This window comes from Protopterus annectens, chromosome 4.part1 (assembly GCF_019279795.1).
Source record: "Protopterus annectens isolate FY-2018-M chromosome 4.part1, PAN1.0, whole genome shotgun sequence".
Taxonomy (NCBI): domain Eukaryota; kingdom Metazoa; phylum Chordata; order Ceratodontiformes; family Protopteridae; genus Protopterus; species Protopterus annectens.
This window is the reverse complement of record NC_056734.1, coordinates 414,676,378-414,700,586: the sequence shown is the minus strand read 5'-3', so window position 1 is coordinate 414,700,586 and position 24,209 is coordinate 414,676,378. Positions and strand designations below refer to the sequence as shown.

At 43.5% G+C, this 24,209-nt stretch overlaps 1 protein-coding gene across 1 annotated transcript in view; it reads right to left on the bottom strand.

Annotated features, from left to right (window-relative positions):
- Positions 1–24,209, bottom strand: part of UGGT1 (UDP-glucose glycoprotein glucosyltransferase 1) — a gene marked incomplete in the record, with an annotated part of 2,149,769 nt that overhangs the window by 1,640,143 nt on the left and 485,417 nt on the right. The window contains 1 exon segment of the mRNA XM_044070228.1: positions 4,352–4,437. Coding sequence (XP_043926163.1) covers positions 4,352–4,437 — 86 coding nt within the window.

The following is a 24,209-nucleotide window of genomic DNA, read 5'->3' as shown; positions in this document are numbered from 1 at the left end:
TGTCAGGGGCTGCGAAAGTGCCTCACTGAGAACCGGCGACTGGCCTAGAAGAGGTTTTGTCATCGGTTTTGGGCCTTGGATGCCTGTCTTTATCCTTGTCCTTGCGTTTTTTTGGTATTGCAGTCGTCGGTTGATCCGATGGCATAGTATAATTGAATCTTCGGCCAAAGTACTGCAAAGCAAAATCAAAACGTCTTTTTATAGTGCGTTTGTTAAATCTAGCACAAAACCGACAACTAGTGACGTCGTGATCAGGGCCTAGGCATGGAATACAGTAAGAGTGGAAGTCCTTATGAGGTATTTGCTTCCCACAAGAAATACAATTATTAACTTTTTCTGACATTGGTCTGAGGCAAGAAAAAAGTTTCCCCAACGGGGTACTTAGCTTTATTGAAGACTTCGGACCTGAAATTCGACTTTGAAAATCTCAGGAGTCGGCCAACCGGTACTTGCGAACTGCTTCTGCTTCGGGCACCGCGCGGCAAGAAAGACAGAAGAAAATGGCGTCGGATGCATCTTATATACCCCTGGCGCACTGACGCCAGGGAAGAAGCGACAACAACGGCCGGACCAAGACTTTGGAATGCTGGCCGACTGCGGGACCGCCTGACAGCAGGATAACCCAAGTGTAATGACTGCAGCAGTGTAACACGAACATCTGAAAATGCAAGGCAGCAACACAGAAATGTAAAAATGTCCTGTAAAGGGGATGAACAAAAATGTGAAGGTGGGCATCCCTGATAACCAGTGATGGCATAAAAGCCTGAGGAAGAATGAGAGGACAAAGTCTGGAAGGGACAGCAAGTGGAAAGAAGGAACCTTCAAACAAAGCGTTGAAGTGTGAGGGGTCCAGAATTGGTCTCCAGGGAACATCTTTTCTGGGCATTAGAAACATTCTGGAATAAAACTCTCTTCCTCTGTGGGTGGGTGGAACCTCCTGAATTGTTCCCAATTCAACTAGTCCTATAGGACCTCTGGAAATAAATGCAGCTGTTCCTGAAGCAGCTAAGGAATGCCCATGAAGGGAGAAAGAGATTTCCAGATCATGAAATAACCCTTTTGAATAATGGAAAGAACCGATGTGTCCTCAGTAATATATGTTTCCCCAAACTGGAAGAAACAGATAAAGATGAAGTAGGCTGTGGCGAGATAAGCACAAACTACCTGGCTTGTCAGGAAAGGGCTGCTGCTGGGCAGGTGCAGACTAAGACGTCTTTGGTGGAGGAGGTCTCCTACCACCCTTTTTAGTCTTAGATGGAAGAGTGTGAACCTGTTTTTGCATAAAAGCAGTCCTGGAGGGATACTTTTTGTGAAACTTGAGTACATACGAGACAAACGTGTGTCAAATCCTGTAGCTTTTTACCTTTCTCCTGGAAAGGTGAACAATTCAGCTGCAACAGAGCTAAACAAAGCTTTAGTATCTAGAAAAGCATCCAGTAACTTAGCTTTAATGTCATCTGGCAATGGTGAAGGATTAACCAGAAATACCGTCTCAAAACAGAGCCTGGTGCAGCTTGCAGCCCTAGAAGATGCTTCTGCTGCATCATAACTATACATAAATAGATGTCTTGCTACCTGAGAAGAAGTTTCTAATAAAGGACAAGGCATTAGGTTTTTCCTTCTGAATCAGAAAGATTAGAAATAACTTGACTAGCCAGTGAAAGAAGAGCCAAACCATATATGGTCATGTGAGTGATTATTAATAGCATGGAAAGCTAGGGTAGTAGTAGTATAGGCCTTCTTTCCCAGTCTTTCCATAGCCCTGCTTTCCTTATCAGAAGATTGAAGTGAAGTAGATGGCAGTAATCTGGCAGGTTTATCTGAAGCCACAGAAACCACAGCAGGATTGATCAGCAGATGGACATCTAAAAAGACATTTACTATCCTCTAGCACTTAGTAAAAACAACCTGGCTTCTTCGGGGCTGGGGGATGAAAATCTGGACTTTGGGATGCAGAAATGAGGGCATCCAATAAGGCAGGCAAAACTGGAGGAAAAGGAGAAGGGGATTCCCATTTTCAATAGGTCATAGTATCCTCTTCTGTACATCACTAACCTGGGAACTATCCAATCTGAAAAAACTCGCTCATTTTGGAAATAGTTTCCGCAAGAGTAATCTCTTCTATGGGAGAATCAGTGCTATTAGGCTCTTTTTCTGGAGAGGTATACTCCAGAGGAGAAGGAATCTGGGTACAGTAGGCTAAGGATTCATCAAAGAAAATTCTTCCTCAGAATAATCTTGTTCCCTAATTCTCTTTTGTGGTGAAGATGTCCAAGGTAGAATGGGGACGGAGACACCGGAAGAGGCCTAAGGGCCATAAAGGCATTAAATAAACCTTGAGTAAACTCTGACATTTACTTTATAGATCTCACGAAGAAGTGGAATGCTTGGTCTTTTGCTTCTTTTTAATATGCATGTCTGCTTATGAAAAGTGGAAGGACCCGACGTTGGCCTACACTCCACAACTGTAGTCAGGACATCCTCCCTAACTTGTATTCGAGGGATCTCCTAGGGCCATCTGAAATTGTGTGTCTCTGTTCCCCCTGAACATGAGAAGTGAATTAATGCAGAATCTCCAAGGACGTGCCTGTCATTGGATCCATGACAACCTCTGATGGTTTCAGCCGAAGTATCCAAACCAAGGACCAGATGGATCTCCAGGCCTTCATCAGCCTCAAGAGAGACGTCCGATGTAGGAGCAGCAGCAGAAGTGCCAGACCTAGGGAGTTTAGCCTTTCTCTTCACAAGCAACTTGGCAGAAGACTCAGACATATTACATAGCTTCTTCCGCTAAGCGTTTAAGATATTAGTTTTCTAGACAAATAGCTAACGAGGACAGCCACCTACGCAAAGTCTTAGGCACAAAGGCCTGATAAATGGAACAAGTTTTATGGTCGTTGGTAAGTCCTAAGCAAAATAAGCACAGGTCGTGGCTATCTTTATGTGGAATCTGTCTCAAACACAGCAGCAAATAAGAAGGGGAAAAAACCCCAATGGGGCACTTATCTGAAATAGCTTGATACAGTAGCAAACAACTCAGGTGAGCAGATCTATGATCGAAGATGTTATCTGACCGGCAGCAGACAAGTTCTGAGGATAGTATGTGCAGACATCGCATTTATGCCATACATACAAGGGGAGCATACTTGCAACGTCCCATGTATTTGTTAGTAGTAAAAGGCTTTGGTATACTGGCCAGACATCAGGGTGCCCTTGGCAGGGAATCCCTCATGTTATGAATACTGCATCAGTAGAACAGGACATCTGAAGATATCCTTAGCCAATACACCCTTAATACTACCAATATACTTCACATGTGAATGGGAGGACTTTGGACGAACTCAGGTGGAGGGTAAAACTCTGGAAAGATTGGATGATTGCACATTACCTGCAGGCAGAAAATCCCAAAAAGTGAGGACTACAGCCATGAACACTACAAACATCATCTCCTACACCCTCCTTCTGGAGCTCAGACTCTACCAGTACATCCTGGCAGATTCAGATCCCCAAATGCAGCAACTTCTTCCTCTTACTCAACTTCCTTATTCTCTTCCCCCATTCCCTCATATTCCTCTTGCTGTGAATAGTGGACAATACACTGCATCAATCCACCTGCTCTCCCAATCCCTGTTCTGCCGTAACAACCACGGTACCTTACACTAGCTTCTAATGCTGGCTGCTCCCCTGACACATTCTTGGTGTTCTTTCACCTCCATCACTTCACCATCTGATGTGTTCCTTTATGTAGACTACTAATATATCCTCATCTTTCTTTTAGGCTGTACCTACATAAGCTGAACTAAAAGCACTTCCATATCCCACCTACCATCACTGGGCCATACTTCTGTGATACCAGCAATGTTCACCATTAGGAAGACCATATCACTAACACATCAAAATGATCACACAAGCAAGATTCTCACACTTTTCAACTCTGTAAATGTACTTGGGAAATCTTAATTCAGGTGTCAAGGCAGTCAGTCTCCTCCCTTACAGAGTAGACTATGATAAAGGTCAGATGCAGCGTTACAATCAGACACAGCTTTTGTGGTAACAGTTACAGAAGTAAAGCACGGTCTTACTACTGGGAAAATACACACACACCAAAAAGCAGTATTGTTCTGGGACATGAAAGTCCATTACATAATGCTTCAGATGTTGGAAACCATCTTTGTCTAGAGTCGCATATAACCTGTACGGATCTTCAGCCAGTCAAGACACATAATAATTTGAAGCTTAAGTTGCATTACATTTGAAAGGCTTGAAAAACAATCCTAAAATACTTGCTCACTTTCCAAAGTAAACACAAACAAAAAGTAAAAAAAAGTAGGATTAGCACTCAGTTCCTTACCTAAGTGGAATTTGATTATTATAAAACATTTCAGCCGTAGTCAACAGGTCTGCAGTGCTTTTGTCAGCTGGGTCAAATATGAGGACCTAAAGTGTCCAAAAAAAAATTCACATTATAGCTCCTTCTAAGCTCAGACATTAGTAAATTAATTCATTAACTTCATACTGTTCAAGAAGCATTACAGTCATCAAAACTTTGAAAAACAAAAGGTAACAAATCCAGTAATCACTTTATTGTAGGTTAAGCTCTTGTCAGAAAATGTCCAACCTTTTCAGAACAAATGTACTTAACTCACCCTTGCCTTAAACAGATTCAAAATATATCACAAGACCCCATTGATTACTTTCACATTAACTTACAATACCTAACCCAACCCATACATAAAAACGTATCTATACATGTGTATATATATATATATATATATATATATATATATATATATATATATATATATCCGCGCGCACACACACATACATATATATATATATATATATATACATATATATATATATATATATATATATAAAATTGCAGTTAGTAAACCATAAGACTAAACCATTTGTATAAAAATATCAAGCCCAACAATAATGAATTAAGCATCATTAAACTATACTTTCTCCTAGGTGTCTAACCTAAAATAATTCAAATCTTTTCCCACTGCATCACAAGGTCAATTCAGCTTTTAGTTTTAATACACAACTGATGAAAATAGTCGCATTGAGTCCCAGGGGTTCAGCAGCATTAGATTTCAGTTGGCACTTTAATTCCTTATACTCTAAATACAAGTCCAATGGCCCACCCCTCTGAACAAGATTGACCATATCAATGACTGTGTATTTAAAACTATGAGTTGGATTACTCTGTGTGTTTTGCTAGGGCATTCCTGTCATCACCTTTTACTATATCATGTTGGTGCTGATAAATTCTTATTCTAAATTTGCTGTTAGTCTTGCCAATATAAAAACACTCACATTCTTGGCATTTGGCAAGCTATACTAATCCTATGCTCTGACAGTTAACTTTAAATCCTAGTTTTATAACATCCCATCTTGGTAACGTCACTTCTGTTCCCTCTAAAATAAACTTACACTGATTACACTGACCACATTTACTCATACTTCCTGTCAAAAATCCCTTAAACGGTCTCTCAGTAATAGATTGAAACATAGGTCTTTCTTCTAAACAATAACAGGATTTTGTCCCACCTTGTTTGTGTAATCCAAGTCTGACCTAAAATGATTCCAGTTATGATCCACTATATTTTTGATCCCTTGAAAATTCAGGTTATATGGTAAAACAAGGGCCCTCAAAGTTGTCACTATCCCTCAAACCAAGTGAAATAATGGTCACAGACACTGCCTTGTCAGTACCTACTAAAGGGTAAAAATACCCCTCCTGCCTCTTCTTTTTCACCTCACTGAAAATTCTGTCCAAAAAGGTACCAGGGTACCCTCTATTTTGCAACATTACTTTCAATGTCAAGCTTTCTTCATGAAACATGTTATCACAACTCACCATATGGGCTAGTCTCACTAGCTGACCTTTAACAAGTGATTTATTTTGATCTAGTGGATGGTGGCTATCGAAGTGAAGTAGGGAATTCAAATAAGTTGGCTTCCTGTATAGGTTTGAATCAAACCTCTTTTCAATCCTATTTTTACTATTGGTGACATCTAGGTAATGAACTCTTTCTTCCCCTGCTTCCACGGTAAATTTCAAAAACCTAGTACTGGTATTCAAGTAGTGGAAAAATTGATCTAGTCTCTCTGTCCCCAGTCCAGAATATTACTATGTCGTCTAAAAAATGACCGTATAATAACTAACTTGCAAACTCAGAGCTAAGAACCACTTGGTGCTAAAACAATGCTGGCAAAGACTGGGGCACACACCACCCCCATTGCTACTCCTTTCTTTTGCCGAAACAACTGGTTCTCAAACACTATGAAGTTAATTTTCTAATACAGCTTCCATCAAACTAGTGATGGTAAGAATCTTGTGTTCAAAACTAGACATAGGTTGTAACAGTCTTTCAGAGGGTCTGTGTGTATCTGTGTGTGTCTGTGTGTGTGTTGCACCAAGCTGACTGCAGTCAACTTCATTGAGAAAGTACGTGGGGATGCGCACTTATGTAGAAGACTTGGCTATTGTGTTGATGCAGTTTGCATGTCCCCCCCCCCCAGCAACAGTAAGAGTCAGACCAGAAAATAATAAATGTCTTTATTGCTGGAATGCCAGCGAGCGCACAAGCAACCTTCATGGCTACCTAAATGATGCCTCCTCTCCAGAAAGGCTCTGAAAAATTAGCACAAATCTGACTAGGAAGGCTCAATGTTCAACAAATGTAGGGGCACAAAGCATGTTGGGTACATGCAGAAAAATGATATTCTCAAGGCATATATTCATACTTAAAATAACCATAATTTGGCTTAGTACATTATTCTTTCAAACTGATTTGTAAAAATAAAAATTCACTGGTAATTATCCCTCTTCATTTAGCCAACTCTAACATGAAAAGAGTACTGAACAGTTTAAACACATCATGTTTTCAGACGTGCATAAATCTCCCCTGAAATAACTTTGAACTTCTCCAGGGAAGCTAGCTATACCATTTAAAACAACGATCTAGATTTATGATTTTAAAGTCCTTTCTAAAACAAGTACCTCAAAGTGCTCCCTGCACTGCTATGCAATGAGCTTATTGGTTGGGTGAGGACTTCACTTTCTCAAGGCACAAGTCCCTGGCAGGAAGTCCACCCACTTGGCAGTAACTGGCAGATCCCGTCTTTCTGTCTCCATGATAGATTTTTACTGAAGATACCTCTGTAGAGTGCCTCATTTCCACCCCCAGAAGTAACTGAACAAGCACAGCCCCTTCAGTCCTCTTTTTCCTAGCCAGCTCATTTGCCCCTCTGGAAACAGCAACATTAAGCAAACACTAGCAGCTGGTACCAATGGATGTTCTCTCCCTGTAACAGTAGGATGTAAAATACATTTTCCAGGATGTCACAACATGCAACTCATAAAAAAAACTATGCAAGTCAACTCATATAAGTACTTGGAACCTGGGAAAGTGCGCCATTAATGACAAATCCCTTTTATTATCTTCTGAAAACCTTTCCAGTAAGGACAGTATGTCTAGGGACTAATTTATCAAAAGTAAAGAAAATATTTGGCAAAACATTTTTCAAAGGACTCATTTCTCAGCATCTGTATGAACCCTGGAGTTTATATTTTTACTTAAATTACAGAAAGTACAGTCCTATTTAAACAAAGAAATGAATTTCAGTTAACCAGAACCATGCTCATCTACCAAAGGGATACATTACATCATTCTGTCTTGCAAGTCTGACATTAGAATTACCATTTGCTCCTAATGTCTTGCTTCAAGCATCAACTCTAAGCTGGACATTAAAACAAATTATGTTTGCATTGACTGGATACTCTATTAAGAAGCTATGCAATTTTTTTTCCTTGGGACCTTGCCATATGCTTTCTCCAAGTCTGGGAATGCTCAGTTGGTCTCTTTCCTCATATCTAGCTTCTTCTCAACTATCTACATCACTGTAAAATATTGAGTCAATTGTGATGCATCTTGATCTGAATCCAAACTGCTCATCTTCCATCTTACTTTCTACTACTTTGCATATTCGTTTATCACCCTCAGCAGAACTTTCATGCTGTGTAAAATGAATCTGATACTTCTATTCTGCCCACAGTTGTGGATGTCCCCTTTGTTCTTGCACACTGGCATGGGTATATTTATTCTTCTATTCATCTGGGAAACTTTTTTTCTCTCCACACTGCAATAGGTACACACAGGTGCCACTTCTCCCCATCTGCCCAACATCTTGATCACCTTCCCTGTGACCTAATCAGAGTCTACTGCTTTCCCTGACTTCATTTCTTTAGTGCTGTTCTTACTTCAAGGGTGGTCTCCATCTTTAAACATATTGATTTTCTGGGACAATACAGCTTGAGGGGTATTCTTCATTCAGAAGCTACTGGAAGTACTCCTTCCATCTGCCTTTGACTTCCTGTGGACTACTGAGCATTCCTCATGAAAGGTGTTTATCTTTTTATCTATCTTTCCCTTGCAACCTGATAGTTTATATGCACCATTTACTGAGTCACCACAACTTTAGAAGAGCACAAACCAAGAACAAATGTGTGGAACAGCAGATACTGAAGCCAAAACCACTAAACCAGCAGATACTGTTGAAAATCTTAAGGTTAATTTCCAATAATTCCCAAAACATCCTCAAAAACAGTCCAGGAAGGTCCTCACATACAGTTGTGAGGCACTATCACTTTTCTTCAGCTACTCCTATTTGCTCTTCTTCCTGAGGTGCTAGAACACAGAGTATTGTCTTGAACTCTTGTGCTTTCTCTCTAGTCAATTTCCAGGCCTTCAGCCTAGTCTGTTGACCGTAGAGCCTTCTCTGACCACTGCTTGCAGCTGATTGTGGCAACCAGTGATTTACGCTATAGGTTGACCATTTCACTGGAGATGACTCTGCAATCACAGATTCTACCCCACCACCTTTTCCTACCATAGTTGCATGTTGGCCACGTTTGCATGTGATCTTGTGACCATTTCTCTTGCTGAAGCATGGGATGGACACCAACAAGCCATTGTCTAGAACAGCCTCTACTTCTTTATTCCTGATGAATCACCCATGTAGACTCATACAGTCCTCGTATCCTATTCTGTCAGTCTGTCCCAATATGTGCATTCAGGTCACACATCATCAAAAGAAATTAGTCTAAGTTCAATATTTCCCCCATACTGACTCCTACAGTGCAAAGTGAGAAATCAGTGCAGAACGCCAACAGTATGGCTGGAGTACACAGCCAGCTAAGTGGATAAGAGGAGGAGATGATTTATTCTCCAACCAGATAGAGCATTAATTAGTAACATGGGAAACAGCTGTGTAAAATCTCACCATAACAGTAGATGTCCACAATAGGTACATCCTCAGAAAACCGGTGTCAGAAAGGAATTAAAACCCTATCACCCAAAGTGTCAGTGTAGAGTGGAGGGATGAGGCAGAAGGAGACTGCCTTTGCCCTGTGGGAGAAGATCCATGCAGTCAGGTAACTTGGAATGATTGCCCATAGCCAGAAAGAATAAGGTGGGGAACCAGTGCTATCTGGGCCAAAAAGTCACAAACAAGATTTTGAGAATCCTTCTTAATTTTCTGAGGGACCCTTAGAAGAAGAAGAAGAGGAAAGGCATACAGGAACATTCCCTTCCAAGAAAAAGGCATGGAATTCACCTGCTGAGCCAAAGGATGTGTAACTCTAGAACATAAGTGACACAATCATCTGTTCAGAGAGGAGGCAAAAAGATCTTCTTGAGGAATACTCAGAAACACATCCCTGTGAAGCATCCATTTGTGTATCTTGGACATGCTGACAGAATCTGACAAGACCACTCTGAAGGTTTACAGGCTGCCTGTAGGGTGACCTATAGATTGATGGCTATTTCCCAGAGCCAGTCTGCAACAAAAGTAGGACTTCATGCCTTCTTGTTTGTTGAAGTACCACGAGGCTGTGGTGTTGCCCATAAAAAGCTTCACAAGACCCAGGACCAAGAGCACATGGAAAGCTTGAAGGGCCGGAATGAGAGCTAGCACTTCCTTCATGGTGATGTGACCCATCCTCCACTGAGGGGACCAAAGATCCTGTATCCTTCAGGGTGCCTGAAGCAGCTCCCTACCCTTAGCTCTGATGCATCAGTGGAGAATTTCTGAGACAGCTGAAGAGGGTGAAAGAAATACCTGGATTGAGAGATAGTTGCAGAATCCACCAGTGAAATTCCAATTTGTGACAAGTAAGCAGAGGAATGAAATGGTCCATTGGGTGCAGCTGTTGAAGCCAGACTGATTTCAGGTTCCATTGAAACTTCCTCATATGAACCCTTACCCCTTGGGGGTGTTGAAAGCCTAAAGGGCAAATTAAAGAATTGAAAATGAGAGGAAAAACAGAGAATAACAAACATTTCCTGAATAGAGGGTCAGCAGTGTTGTGAAGTTAAGTGTCTTTCTGGTCCAAGGGTACCAGAAAGACCTGGCGAAGCAACAGAGGAAATGGAGTCTGAAGAGACAGCATTCTGAAGCAAGGCACTGTGAGAAAGATGTTTAGAAAGGAAAGATCTAGGATGGGTGCCCAAGACTTCTTTCCAGAGACCAGAAATATCCTGGAATAAAAACCCAAACCCCTCTCTGTCTGGGGAACTGGCTGAATGGTACCCTAGTCCTGTGTCCAGACCCTACAACACTCCTGGAAAATGAGGAAGCTGTTCTGCCAGGGGTTGGGAATGCTGGAAAATAGGGAAGGGTGTTCCAGGTCATAAAGTAACTCTGCCAGATAACACAGAGAACCCAGGTGTCTGTGGAAATCACCTGCCACGTTGAGAGAAAAAGATAAAGCGTGAAGGACAGGAGAACCTGACAGAGAGGAAGGGAGGGCAGACAGATGGCTACCGATTGTCCTGAAATGACTACTTCTGTAGCCTGGGTGTTTGAGTAGGGTTATCAGAAAAACACACCTGGGATCCTTCTTACCTCTAGAAGACTGTCTAGGTAGTCTATGCAAAAAAAAGCAGTCTTACAGAAATAGTTCCTCTGGAACTTGGGAAAAGGTGAGACAGAAATCTGTTTCAAATCTTTCATGACCTTATCTTGACCTTGTAATGTCTTGAAAAGGTCAGCCACAGAAGTACCAAGCATATTTTGGTTATCCAAGGGAGCATCCAGAAGTTGACTTTCATATCATCTGGCAAAGCTTGAAGGCAAAGTCAGGATAGTGTCTCCTCACAGGGCAAAAGGCAATAGCCCTGGAAGATATGTCTGCTGCATCACAGCTGCATTTGTTAGAATGAAGGGCAACCTGAGAGGTGGAACTGAGCAAGGAAAGTGTCAAGGCCTTGCCCTCAGATCCGAAACAAACTTTCCAATATGGGAAAGAGGAGAAAGAATGCAACATATCATACAAGTCTGGTAATTGATGGCATTGAAGGCTAAGGTATTTTATTTATTTATTTATTTTACATTTGTTTACTTTGATAATCCGACTGGATGCAAGCCCGTTTTCAATGGAGGTCCGAGTAAAAAAGCTCCAGAGGTATACATAACAAACATACATTTGTATCACAAATACAGAAAATCCATTTACATGGCATGTACCACTAGAACAACAAAAGTATATACTAACTTAATGTGGCACGGCATGAAAAATCCATTTACATATCATGTATAACTAGAACAAAAATTGAAACTAACTAACTTGATGTCATAAGCCCAGTTTACAAAGTATGCTATTATATATATATATATATATATATATATATATATATATATATATATATATATATATACATAAGAAATATTTTTTCATAGCAGGTATTTTGCAGGTAGTTAGAATTTTACAACAGAGTGGGATTATCTTGTGATATTTACAACAGAAATCTTAATAGATACTTTTGAGGATGTTCGATACTGGTAATAGGTTTCGCTCTGCTAGTTTTGTTAGTGTAGACAAAAAAGGGAGAAATAGAAGATTTGAAATGGGGATATATGTTTAGATATCTTAGTTCTGTTAGTATAACTGAGAGAGGGGAGAAAAGAAAATGTGAGATGGGGACATATGTTTAGATATCTTAGTTCTGTTAGTATAATTCAGAGAGTGGGAAGAGAAGATTTGAAGTGTGAGAACAGCTTGGCATAATGGTAGGGGTTCACAGTTGGTAAATGTTCCCATAAGGAAGACATGCAGGGAAGCCTGGGTGCCATTAGCCTGGGCTACTGCAGGAGCAGGTCCACTTGCTACAGGGATGGTCTTAGTTGTTTTTTTAATTGGTTTGGGTTTGTAATGTTTAGAATATGTTGGGGAATTGTGTTCCAGATTTTGAAAAACTAGTGGGAGTAAAGGTTGTCCCCAGCTTTGTTGTTGCTTTTGGAGCCTTTTAGGAGCGTTTTGTGTGTGGATCAGAGTTGTCGGGTGTTGGTATTATGGCTGGAGTATTTGTTGTAAGGCTAAGGTTCTATCTGGTTGGTGCACTAGGTGACGGGTGACAAGTTGGGTATAGGTTAAATGCTGAGGGAGTTCTAACCATTTTTGCTGTTGCAGTGAGGAGCAGTGGTGGGATCTGTGTGAGAAGTTTGTGGCAAACTTGGCTATTTGGTTGTAGCAGGACTCGAGTTTGGCAAGGTTGGTTTTGCTAAGGTTGGTACGGACGGGAGAGAAGTACAGTAGAGTGGAAACGAGGGGAGTTCTGGCGATGTCTAGTCTGGATTGGTTAGTAATGAATGGTTTAACGTGGAAGCCAGGGCCTAATTTGATAAGTGTTTAATAGCTTGAGAAAGGTGTAGGTTGAATTCCAGTTTGTCATTGATTGTTACACCTACGAGTTTGGTTTGTGAAGTGGCTGTTATGGTTTTAATACTGGCGGAATGTATGTGGAAAGAGGTTGGGGGGGTTGGTTGATTTAGTGAGGTGAAAGAGCATTAGCTTGGTCTTGTTTGGTTAAGTATAAGGTTTGCTTTTTCTAGCCAGGATTCTACTTCTGAGAAGAATTGTGGGATATCCTCTAGCTGCGTAAGGGGGGGTGCATTGCATATGATGGTAGAGTCATCTGCGTATTATATGATTGAGGTGATAGGGGTGGATTTGTGCAGCTGGTTAGTAAATATATTGAAGAATAAGGGTGCTAGTATGGAGCCCTGTGGGACTCCTACATTAGGGATGATGGGTCTTGTTGCCATCTAACAGCTTGTTGGCATTTGGTTAGATAGCTAGGAGAACCATACTAACGTACAGTGGTTAAGATTTAAGGTGGCTATCTCTGACAGCAGTTTCTGGTGCAAAACTGTGGCAAAGCCCTTGGAGAGCTCTAAAAAGATGGTGGAGACAAACCTGTTTTGGTTTCTGTATTGATTTACTGTGTTGGTAAAACGGTTGTGGTGCTATGGTGGGGTGAAAACCATGTTACATGTAAGAAAGGAGGCCGCTGAATATAAGGTGGTCAAAGAGTTGTGTGTGAATGCACTTTGAGTATTTTGGAGAGGGGTGAAAGAATAGCGATGTGTCTACAGTTAGTGAGTTCACTAGTGTTTCCGCCTTTATGCAGGGGGTGATACAGGAGATTTTCCAGATTGGGGGGACATAGCTTTCGGTGATAAGAGTGGTTGATAAGGATGGATATGGTGTAGTCTACAGCTTCTGTGGCAATTTTGTGGAACTCAGAAGGCAGACTGTCTGCTGGTAGGCTGGTGCATTTGACTTTATTAAGGAGTTTTTTTTATGATGTGAGTTGGGACAAGTTTTAAGGAGAAGGTGTTTACGGTAGCCAAAGTGTACACCTTTTTATCAATCCTTTCCATGGCTCTACTATCCTTATCCGAAGGAAGGAGCTTGGAAGAAGGCAACAACCTAGAAAGCTGGTCAGTAAATCCAGACATCACTGCAGGATCAGAGGAAAGGTACATGGTACAAGAACCTGCAGGTTTCTTTGCAGCTAGAGGCTGAGAATCTTGTGTCAGGGAGGCAGCAGAAAAAGTATCCAATAGAGCAGCCAACACAGGATGGCCAGCAGAAGGATGTTCTGAATGTTTCACTGTTGCAGTCATCACATTTGGGTTATCTGCCTGCAGGTAGCCCTCAGCTGGCCTGAATACCAGAGTCTTGGGATTTCTGCGTCAGATGCTGTCGCTTCTTCCATGATGTCAGGTTGTCAGGGATATAAAACATGCAGCCGACACCATTCCATCAGTCTTTCTTGCAGTGTGGTGCCCGAAGCAGATGCAGTTCGCAAGTGCTGGTCGGCCGCCTCCTGAAATTTAAATTTTTCGAGTTTCAGATCTGAAGTCTTCTAAAAGATAAGTACCCCGTTGGGGACCCTTTTTTCTTGCTCTAAATAGAAGTTATGTCCTTACCATAACGTTCCATGTGGAGTGTTCATCTCGCCTTTGTTCTTACACATGGGTTCGGAGCCGATCCTCGGCTCCGTGCCGCCCTCTTGCAAGCTCTGCATCGAGAAGAAGCTCGAGACAATCTAATACCCACAATCCCCCTCTGCATTTACCTCAGATCTAGTTTGCAAGCAAACCAATCTATATAAAAACACATTCATGCCTACACACATAACATATCTAAACAGACACATATAAACATATATGTGCATACCAACTATGTACACAGAATAACAGCAGTAGCAAAAAATGCTTCTGGCCAGGCATCAAAGAACGTTCTTCCTAAGGGTGGGAGGGTGGGACTGTAAGAACAAAGGCGAGATGAACACTCCACATGGAACGTTATGGTAAGGACATAACTTCTATATGTGATAGTGTTCAATCTCGCCGTTTGTTCTTACACATGGGTAGCGTCCCTAGCTCCTTGATCCTGAGGAACTCACGGGAGGACGTTCTTGAGCACAGTGGAACCAAAGGTTGCCCTGTCCCTAGAAACCTTGTCTACTTTATAATGAGAAATAAATGTATGTGGCTTAGACCAGGTAGCAGCCGCACAAATAGCATCCAGAGGTAGGCGAGCTGCATGAGCCAAAGACGTGAATATCGATCTTGTGGAATGTCCTTTGGGTTTGTGTAAAAGGGTTGATCTGCAGAATCGTAGACATAGATTATACAATCCGTTAACCATTTAGAAAGAGTTCTTTTGGTAACTGCAAGTCCTTTCCTGCTATCAGCAAAAGCCACAAAGAGTTGATCTGTTTTCCTGTGATCTTTTGTTCTATCCAAATAAAACCTTAGCTGTCTGTGAACATCTAATTTGTGTAACATATACTCCATTTTGTTGGAGTGGTTTTTGAAGAAAGTGGGTAATTCAATGGACTGATTAATATTGTTAATGGAACATACTTTAGGGAGGAAGGATGAATTGGTTCAAGAGAAACTCTGTCAGAGTGAAAGATCAAATAAGGGTGCTTGATGGAGAGCCTGAAGTTCAGACACTGCCTAGCAGAAGTAATGGCTACCAGAAAAAGAGTTTTCCAGGACAAAAATTTTAATGGGCAAGAAGAGGCAGGTTCAAAAGGGGGCAACATTAATTTAGATAGCAACAAGTTTAGACTCCAAGGTGTCGTAGGAGATCTGACCGGTGGTCTAATATGAAAAACTCCTTTTAAAAAGGCTTTACAAAGTCTGTGAGCCATAACAGGAGCTCCACATTCTTCCACATGGAAATTCGAAATGGCAGCCAATTGAACTTTTAGAGTAGCAGGAGAAGCACCCTGATGAAATAAGTCTGTTAAGAACTCTAATATCTTATTCAAAGGAGCTATAAAGGGATCCACATGGTGTGCCTTTGCCCAAAATACAAACCGTTTCCATTTACTAGTATATGTTTTCGTAGTGGAAGCTTTATGCGAAGCCACTAATATATCCTGGACTGCTGGTGACAAAAGATCAGACCTGGCTAAGTTGGAATTGGAGCAGCCAAGCTGCTAGATGGAGTGACAGGAGGCTGGGTGGGGAACCCCTGACGAGTGAGTCAATAGATCTGGCTCTGGGTCCAGAATCCAGGGTCCCCGAATGCAGTGTATTTTCAGGAAGGAAACCAAATTTGTGAGGCCAGAATGGAGCAATGAGGATTATCGTCCTGTGTAGGTTCCTGGCTTTCTGGAGAAACCGATATCAGAGGAAATGGAAATGCATAGGAGTCCCGGGGGCCAATCGTAAACCAGTGCGTCCCTGGGGACTTCCCCTGGAGGGGGTAATAGGGCAAAGTAGCTCCTGCATTTGGCATTCATTGGAGACGCAAACAGATCGCAGGAAGGCTGGCCCCACGCGAAAAATCCTTTCGCCACTGACTGTTTTAGAGACCACTCGTGCGGTAGCAGAATTGCTCTGCTCAGCCTGTCGGCTATGACGTTGGATGACGCGGGGATGTGCGTTGCTATTAGAAAGCGACCGTGGACTCCGCCCATTGCCAAATTCTCATGGCCTCTCTGCATAGTTGATAGGACTTGGTTCCCCTTGTTTGTTTATGTACCAGACTACCGACATGAGGTCCGACTGATCTGCACTAGTCCCTAGAGGAAGAAGGGGAGCAAAGTGTTGCAACGCTAGAAACACTGCCCTCAACTCTAGAACATTGATGTGCAGATTGTACTCCAAATTGGTCCATTCGCCTTGGACTGTCTGTCCCTGAAAGATGCCCCCACCCTATCAGGGAAGCGTCCGTGGTCACCGTAACTGTGGGCGTGGATAGCACAAGCGGCCTCCTGGGAAAGGTTGCACGTTTGAAGCCACCAGTTTAGATCTGTTTTGCAAGTCTTCGTTATAAGAATCTCGTGTGTTAGAGGTAGTTGTTGAAATGACCATTGTGCAAACAGTAGCCACTGTAGGACTCTCATGTGCAGCCTTCCCAGGGGAATTGCAATAAGGGAGGCTGACATGAGGCCCAACACCTTCAGTACTAGTTTTGCAGGAGATTTCCTTGACAAGAGTAGAAGACGTATGTGAGTCTGCAGTGATAATATCCTTTCTGGGGGGAGCTTCAGAATTAATTGACGTGTGTTTAACTCTGCTCCTATGAACAAGATATTTTGTGATGGCTGAAGTAAGGATTTTCCGAAATTTACGGAGATCCCTAGGTGAACACATAGTTGAAGAACATAGTCTCTGGCCTGCAGTAGTTGGCCTTGGTGGTGGCGAAAGGAGCCAGTTGTCCAGATACGGAAACACCTGGAATCCCTGGCGTCTCAAGTGAGACGCTACCACTGCCATACATTTGGTGAAGACCCTGGGGGCTGAGGTCAGACCAAAGGGCAGGGCTCGAAATTGAAAGTGACTGGCTCCCAGCGGGCGCAAATGATCTCTGGATGCCCTGGCCATTTTGATGTGGTAGTATGCATCCTCTAGATCTATTGAGCACATCCACTCGTCCTTCTGTAAGAATGGAAGGATCGATTGAAGCGTGACCATTGAACTTTTCTTTCTTGACGAAAGTATTGAGGTAGCTTAGGTCTAGAATGGGCCTCCAGTCCCTGTTTTCTTTGGAACTAAAAGAACCTTGAGTAAGTCCCGAATCCTTGCTGGTCCGCTGGGACTGGCTGGATGACTCTTTTTCTAGCAGCTTTGAAATTTCTAAAGCTGCTGGCTCTCGCAGATGGGGCGGTACATCTGGGAGTCTTTTCTTTGGAATGGGATAGGATAGGAAGGGTATGGATAACCTCTGGTAACTCGCTTTTTACCCACTTGTCTGTAGTTATACCTTGCCAGGCCTGAGGGTATAAAGCTAAGCGACCCCGACTGCCTCCAGAGCAGGACAGTCGGGCCTCCTCTCAGGAGTGCTGGAAAGGTTTACCAGGAGTGTATCCCTGTCACCTTGATGTTGCGGACCCCTCTGCCGCCAGGGCGTCTTCCACCTCTGCCCCTCCTCTGCCTCTAGAGGGGCATCACCCTGTGTGCCTGAGAAAGACCCTTGTGGTTTTGAAACCACATTTTCCACCAGCGTTGCCCTTTGGGATGCGGTCTAGTTGGGGTGGAAAACGGACTCCGACAGCAGACAGAGTCTTTCCCTCTTGTTCACACCGGGTAAGGGTCTCCTTTACTTTGGGGCCAAAAGAGTGGCACCGTCAAATGGGGCGTTTGTAAAGGAAGACTTGAAGGCTTCCAAAAGGAGCATAGGCGCATCAGGATGGTCTGAAGAGCAATCGCTGAAGCTGCTGCCCTACTCGAACCTTGACTGCGTAAGAAATCAGCCTCATGGACGAGTTAACAATGGATGTAAGGGTATTAAGTTGCTGTCACTTTCTCTGAGACAGCTGCATCTGTAGTACCCTGGAGGGTATCTCCCAACTCTTTGACTAGATCCCTCTGCAGGCGTGTAAAATGGGTCAAATAGTTCAGGGACCGCATGGAAAAAGCAGCTGAACTAAAAATGCGCTTCCCATATCTATCCATCGTCCTAGAATCTTTATTAGGCGGATGGACAGACGAAAAGACTCCAACATCTCCTTTTCGTGGCTGCAGCCACCACCATAGCGTCTACTGGAACTCCTTTTGTAAGGTAGGACTTATCCTGAGGTGCTGTGATGTACTTGTTAGGTTTCCTAGGAACAGGTTCCACTGTGTCAGGAGCCTCCCACGCCCTTGAGCAATAAGTTCCATTAGTTCGTCGAAGGCGGAGTGACCCAGGAGGAGGAAGGGCGAGCACCAAATGCCTTCAGCAGAACTGACTCATCCTCAGAAGGGGAAGGGACTGCCAGTCACCTCTCTGTTTCAGGATCTCCAAAATGTCTGAAAAGAGACATCTTCTGAAGGTGACTTAGGGGACCCTCTGACTCATCTAAGTCAGTATCAGATGTTATGGATTCCTGTGGAGAATCCAAGTGTCTCCTCTTACACAGTCTCTTCCTAGGGACTTCCTCGTGGGAGCATCGAAGAAGCCTCGGAGGAAGAGGGGCACCCTCAGGGGTGGCTGAGACACTGGTGCCCGGCTTGGATGTGGCCGTGGGTGCAGATGAAGACAAAGGCCCTTTATGGGGAGGAGAAACTGCTTCCACTGATGTGGTTGTCTGGGTAGACAACACCTTCCTCATCAGGTCGAATGCTCCCGGGTCCCGCATCGAAGAGTCCCCGGTTCGAAGAAATGGGAAGAATCCCGACACGGGCACGAAGGCATCGACCCGAGGACGGAGCGAATCGATCCGTGCGAGGCCCGAGGGAGAGTCGGAACCGACCGTCGGTTCGACTCGCCCGGAACCAAGAACAGACCGTCGGCTCCGAGACTCCGGTACGGGTCCGGAGTCGAGGTGAGGAACAGACCGAGAAAGGGCGGTTCTGGACCCGAGGGCTCCACAATCAGCAGATCAGCCTCTTCCGGCTCCAAAGACTGAATCGGTCTCGGAGGAGGAATGGATGGAGATACAGGAAGGCCTTCAAGTTTCGACACCAACTGGGTGGAAACGAAATAAGTTTAGAGAGGGCGAATGCTCCAACAACTTCTGCACCACGCGATCCACATCGACATCCGAGTATGGAGGAAGAGCGGGTCGAAGGAACCGAAGGCGGAGCCGACCTCAATATGGCGAAGGAGGGAGCTCCATCACCGGTTCCAAGACTCGAGGCTCAGGAACCGACACCAGTTGAACACTCGGCCCCGAAGTCTGTGGAACCGGTGATCTAACCTTTGAAGAAGAGCTCGGAGCTGATGACTTGGCTCCGGCGTCTTCGATTCCTTAGAGGACTTGATGCCTGGTCAGAAGCATCCAAAGCCTCTTGGAAAGCTGGTTTCAGTAGACCTCTGTCCATCAGTTTCCTCGCCTATCTGTCATGACCCTCCCACTAAAAGAGTGACAGATGGAGCAATCCTCTTGTAAGTGAAGAGGGCCAAGACAGTAGACGCAGGAACTGTGGTTGTCAGTGACCGACATTTTTTGGCCACACTGACAACGTTTGAAACCAGACTTTGCTTTCTCCGACATAGTATAAAAATATATAACTACAGAAAAACACAGTCAATCCGAGTAAAAAGTCACAATCAGGTTAATGTCAAATCCGGTTAAATAGTCTCAATATGGTAGATGTGAAGGGAGTAGGCCCCGATACAAAAATACCGAAAATAAGGTTAACGGTACCAAGGAATTACGGAACCACAACACAATCACACTTGTTAATACAGCCAATATCAAATAGAATATAATTCTTAATAAAATACAACAAAAAAGTTATATCTTAGCTTAGAAACTCTCGAGCTAGCTCCCAACGATGCGTATGCAGCAGCGGCAAACTAGATCTAAGGTAAAGGCAGAGGGGGATTGTGGGTATTAGATTCTCTCGAGCTTCTTCTCGATGCAGAGCTTGCAAGAGGCCGGCACGGAGCCGAGGATCGGCTCCGAACCCATGTGTAAGAACAAACGGCGAGATTGAACACTATCACATCCGATGTTAGAAAAAGTTAATAATGGTCTTGCCTGTGGAAAGCAAATACATCACAGAGATTTTCATTCTTACTGCATCACCTGTTTAGACCCAGACCACTATGTTCCTCGCTGTTGGTTTTGTGCCCTGTTCAATGCCCGAACTATTCATCGTCAAGCTATTTTTGTCCCTAAATTCTTTCACTCTCGATCTCCGTATTCCGAAACGGCTTTGATAAGCCATCAGACTACCAATCTTCTGAAAAAGCATAAAGATAAAGACAGAGACAGACCGCATAGGTCCAAAAAGTACAGTTTTGTACCTACCATAAATGTAGATGTTAGAGTGTATTCACTGCTGCAGTCATTACACTTGGGTTATCCTGCCGTCAGGCTGTCCCGCAGTCGGCCAGAGTTCCAAAGTCTTGGTCCAGCGTCGGTTGCTGTCGCTTCTTCCCTGACGTCAGTGCGCCAGGGGTATATAAGATGCAGCCGACACCATTTTCTTCAGTTTTTCTTGCCCCAGATGTCAGGTGCCCCCAAATAGGTAGGCAATACACACTGCTAATAAAACATACATAAAAAATAAAAGCAATACCTTCAGTTACAAGCAAATACACCACATAGGTTGTATAGGGTAGAAATGTATAGATAAATCCCAGCTATGAAAGAGGGGATGGAGGGAGGGTAACCTGGACTGCAGCAGTGAATACACTCGAACATCTACACTTATGGTAGGTACAAAACTGTACTAGGTTCATCGTGTTTCACTGCTGCAGTCATTACACTTGGGTTGAATCCCAAAGCTGAGGTTGGGTGGCTGGGTCTATAAAGGATTCGGGGTGGTTATGAGGCCCTGCAGCACTGCAGTGGCAAAGCCAGCTCTGGATTTAGAGTAAAGAGGCAAGTGGTAATGCTTGGTAAAGGTGTGCACTGAACTCCAAGTTGCAGCTTCCAAAATATCCTTAGTAAGTACTCCTCTAAGGTAGGCAGTTAAGTGGCTGTTGCCCTGGTGGAATGTGGCCTAATGTTGCTAGGTACAGATTTTCCATGCTGTGTGTAGCAGAAATGGATACAGTGTCCTATCCACTTTGAAATGGTCTGTTTTGAAATAGCCTTTCCCTGTGATCCTGCAGCATATGCAACAAACAATTGCTCAGTTTTCCTGAAAGCTTTTGTTTTGTCCAAGTAGAAGCGTAACTGCCTGTGTATGTCCAAATGAGTGCAGAAGTCTCTCCCCTTTTTTCTGGGGATTTGGATAAAATGTTGGCAAGTGAATAGTTTTGGTTAAGAGCCACACTGGATACCACCTTTGGCATAAATATAGGGTTTGTTCTTAAAGAAACCCTGTCCTGATGAAAAATGATGAAAGGTTCCACTGCCATTAGTGCCTGTAACTCTGAGACTCTTCGTGCTGAGGTTATTGCCAGAAGCAGAGCAGTTTTCCATGACACATATTTTAATTCTGCTGTATTGGCTGGCTCAAAAGGAGGTAAAGCTGGTTTTTCCAACACAAAGTTGAAGTCCCAAGTTGGTGTTGGTGCTCTCCGGGGCGGTCTTATGTTTTTAGCCCCTCTGAGGTACTGTTTTAATAATGGATGAGAGAAAATAGGAGGATCCGTGTTGTAATGAGCTGAGATGGCAAAGGCGTGGATCTTAATGGATGAAAAGGATAGGCCTTTGTCCAGCATCTCAGTTAAGTATTGTAATATCGGAGGAATATTTGGAACAAGAGGGTCAAAGCTTTGGGCCTGGTTCCAGGCACAGAATCTTTTTCACTTTTCTGAATAGGATTTCCTGGTACTGGGCCTCCTGGCCTCCAAAATAACATCCATAACAGCTTTAGAGAGAGGTGTAGGTTGCTTGGCTAAGTAATCTGCCATGCAGCCAGGTTTAAGGTTTTGAGCTGGCTGTGCAGGATCTAATTGTTTTGTTGAGTCAGAAGTTGAGAAATTTGAGGTAAAATCCATGCTGGGCCTTGAGCCAAATTCTTTAAGATTGGGTACCAGTGCTGGCATGGCCAGTCTGGGGCAATCAGGATAATTTTTGGCCTTTCTTGTCTGGCTTTTAGGAGTACCTTTGAAAGGAGAGGCAGCAATGGGAAGGCATAAACTTTTAGGATTTTCCAGCTGAACGAGAGAGCATCCACTTTCCTTGCTTGTGAGTGGCAAGTCCTTGTGCAGAATTTCTGTAGTTGGCAGTTCAGAGGGGAGGCAAAAAGATCTATGTCTGGGCACCCCCATTTTTGTGTTATGCTGAATACTTGTGGATTTAATTTCCACTCGTGAGGATCCATGATGTTTCTGCTTAAATCGTATGCCAGAGTATTTTTCTTTCCTGGCAGGAATTGTGCTTGCAGATGAACTTGATAGGTCAGTGCTGTGTTCCACAAAGTCATGGCTTGTCTGCAGAGGGGATAGGAATGAGTGACCCCTTGCTTATGTACCACGTAACTGTGGTGTTGTCAGTCTTTAGTAATAGTTGTCCTGGATGCAGAAGGTCCTTGAAAGCTGTTAGGGCATTTTGTACAACTAGCATCTCTTTTTGATTGATGTGAAGATGCATTTGGTCTGCGGGCCACTTGCCCTGAATACATGTGCTCTCCAGGCGTAATCCAAAGCATCTGTTAGTGTCTGCCTGGCTGTGGGTAAAGAGAAAAGCTGTCCCTTGTTGTGGTGACATGCCTGTGCCCACCATCGAAACTTCTGTTGTAGGCAGGGAATAAGTGGTATTACTGTTTCCAAACTGTGACAGTGTTAAGTCCAAACACTTTTTAGGTACCATTGTAATTTCCTCATATGCAGTCTGGCATATGGTATCAGTAGTATGCAGGACGCCATGAACCCCAAGGCCTGCAGAATTTTTCTTGCAGGGAGTTGGGTTTTTGTTGCCATCAATTGAAAGCACTGAGTCAGTTGTCTTTGCTTGTCTGGCGTGAGATAAGCCATCTGGGCCGTTGTATTTAAGCTGGCACCCAGGAATATTATCTCTTGTGAGGGTGCTAGTTTTGACTTCTTTTCGTTTACTGTGTACCCTAGGCAAATTAGCAATCTTTTTACAAACGCCAGATGCTTCAGAAGAATGTCCTTGTTCTCTGCTTGAATAAGACAGTCGTCCAAGTAGGGATATATTTGAATTCCTTTTTGTCTGCAAAATGCAATTACTGGTGCCAGGCATTTTGTGAAGACCTTGGGCGCCAGTAGATAAGCCAAAGGGCAGTGCAGAGAATTGGTAATGCATTGAGCCTGCTATAAATCTGAGGTATCTTCTGCAATTTTGTCTGATTGGGACATGCAAGTATGCTTCTGAGGTCCAAGGTGACAAGCCAAGACTTCTTGCCCAGCATGGGAAGAAGCTGCTGTAGTGTCAACATTTTGAATTTCGGAACATCCAGGTAAGTATTTAGAGTAGATAGGTCCAGTATGGGTCTTCCAGGCTTTGTCCTTTCTGGGGATCAAGAAAAGTCTTGAGTAAAATCCTTGTCCTTGTTCCTGTTGTGGCACTTTTTGAATAGCTCTCATGTCCATGAGGGCTGTAATTTGTTTTTGTGCCTCTGCCCATTGATTTTGTGGCCGGTCTGGCATTCCTTTTGGCCTTGGTAGAGTGTGAAAGTGGAACCTGTAACCTTGACACACAATATTCAGAACCCATTTGACTTTGGTGATTATATGCCAATTTTGTGAAAAAAGTGCTAGTTTTCCCCCTAAGGGAGCGGTCAAATAAGTGCTTGGCATTTGAAGGGGGAAGTCATTGGGACTGTTTCCTATAAGGTTGTGACTTGTCTTCTCCTCCTTTTGGGGTTGAAGCACCCCACTGACGGGGTCTGTAAGAGCCTTGGGGCTGAGATCTGCCTCTTGAGTGTCTGTATCCGCCTCTTTGTGGCCTGTCTGACACTGGAAAGGACCAATTTTTAGAAGGCCAATTTCTGCTAAATCGAGGTGGCTGTACCTGTAAGAAATCCTTCACTGTTTGCAT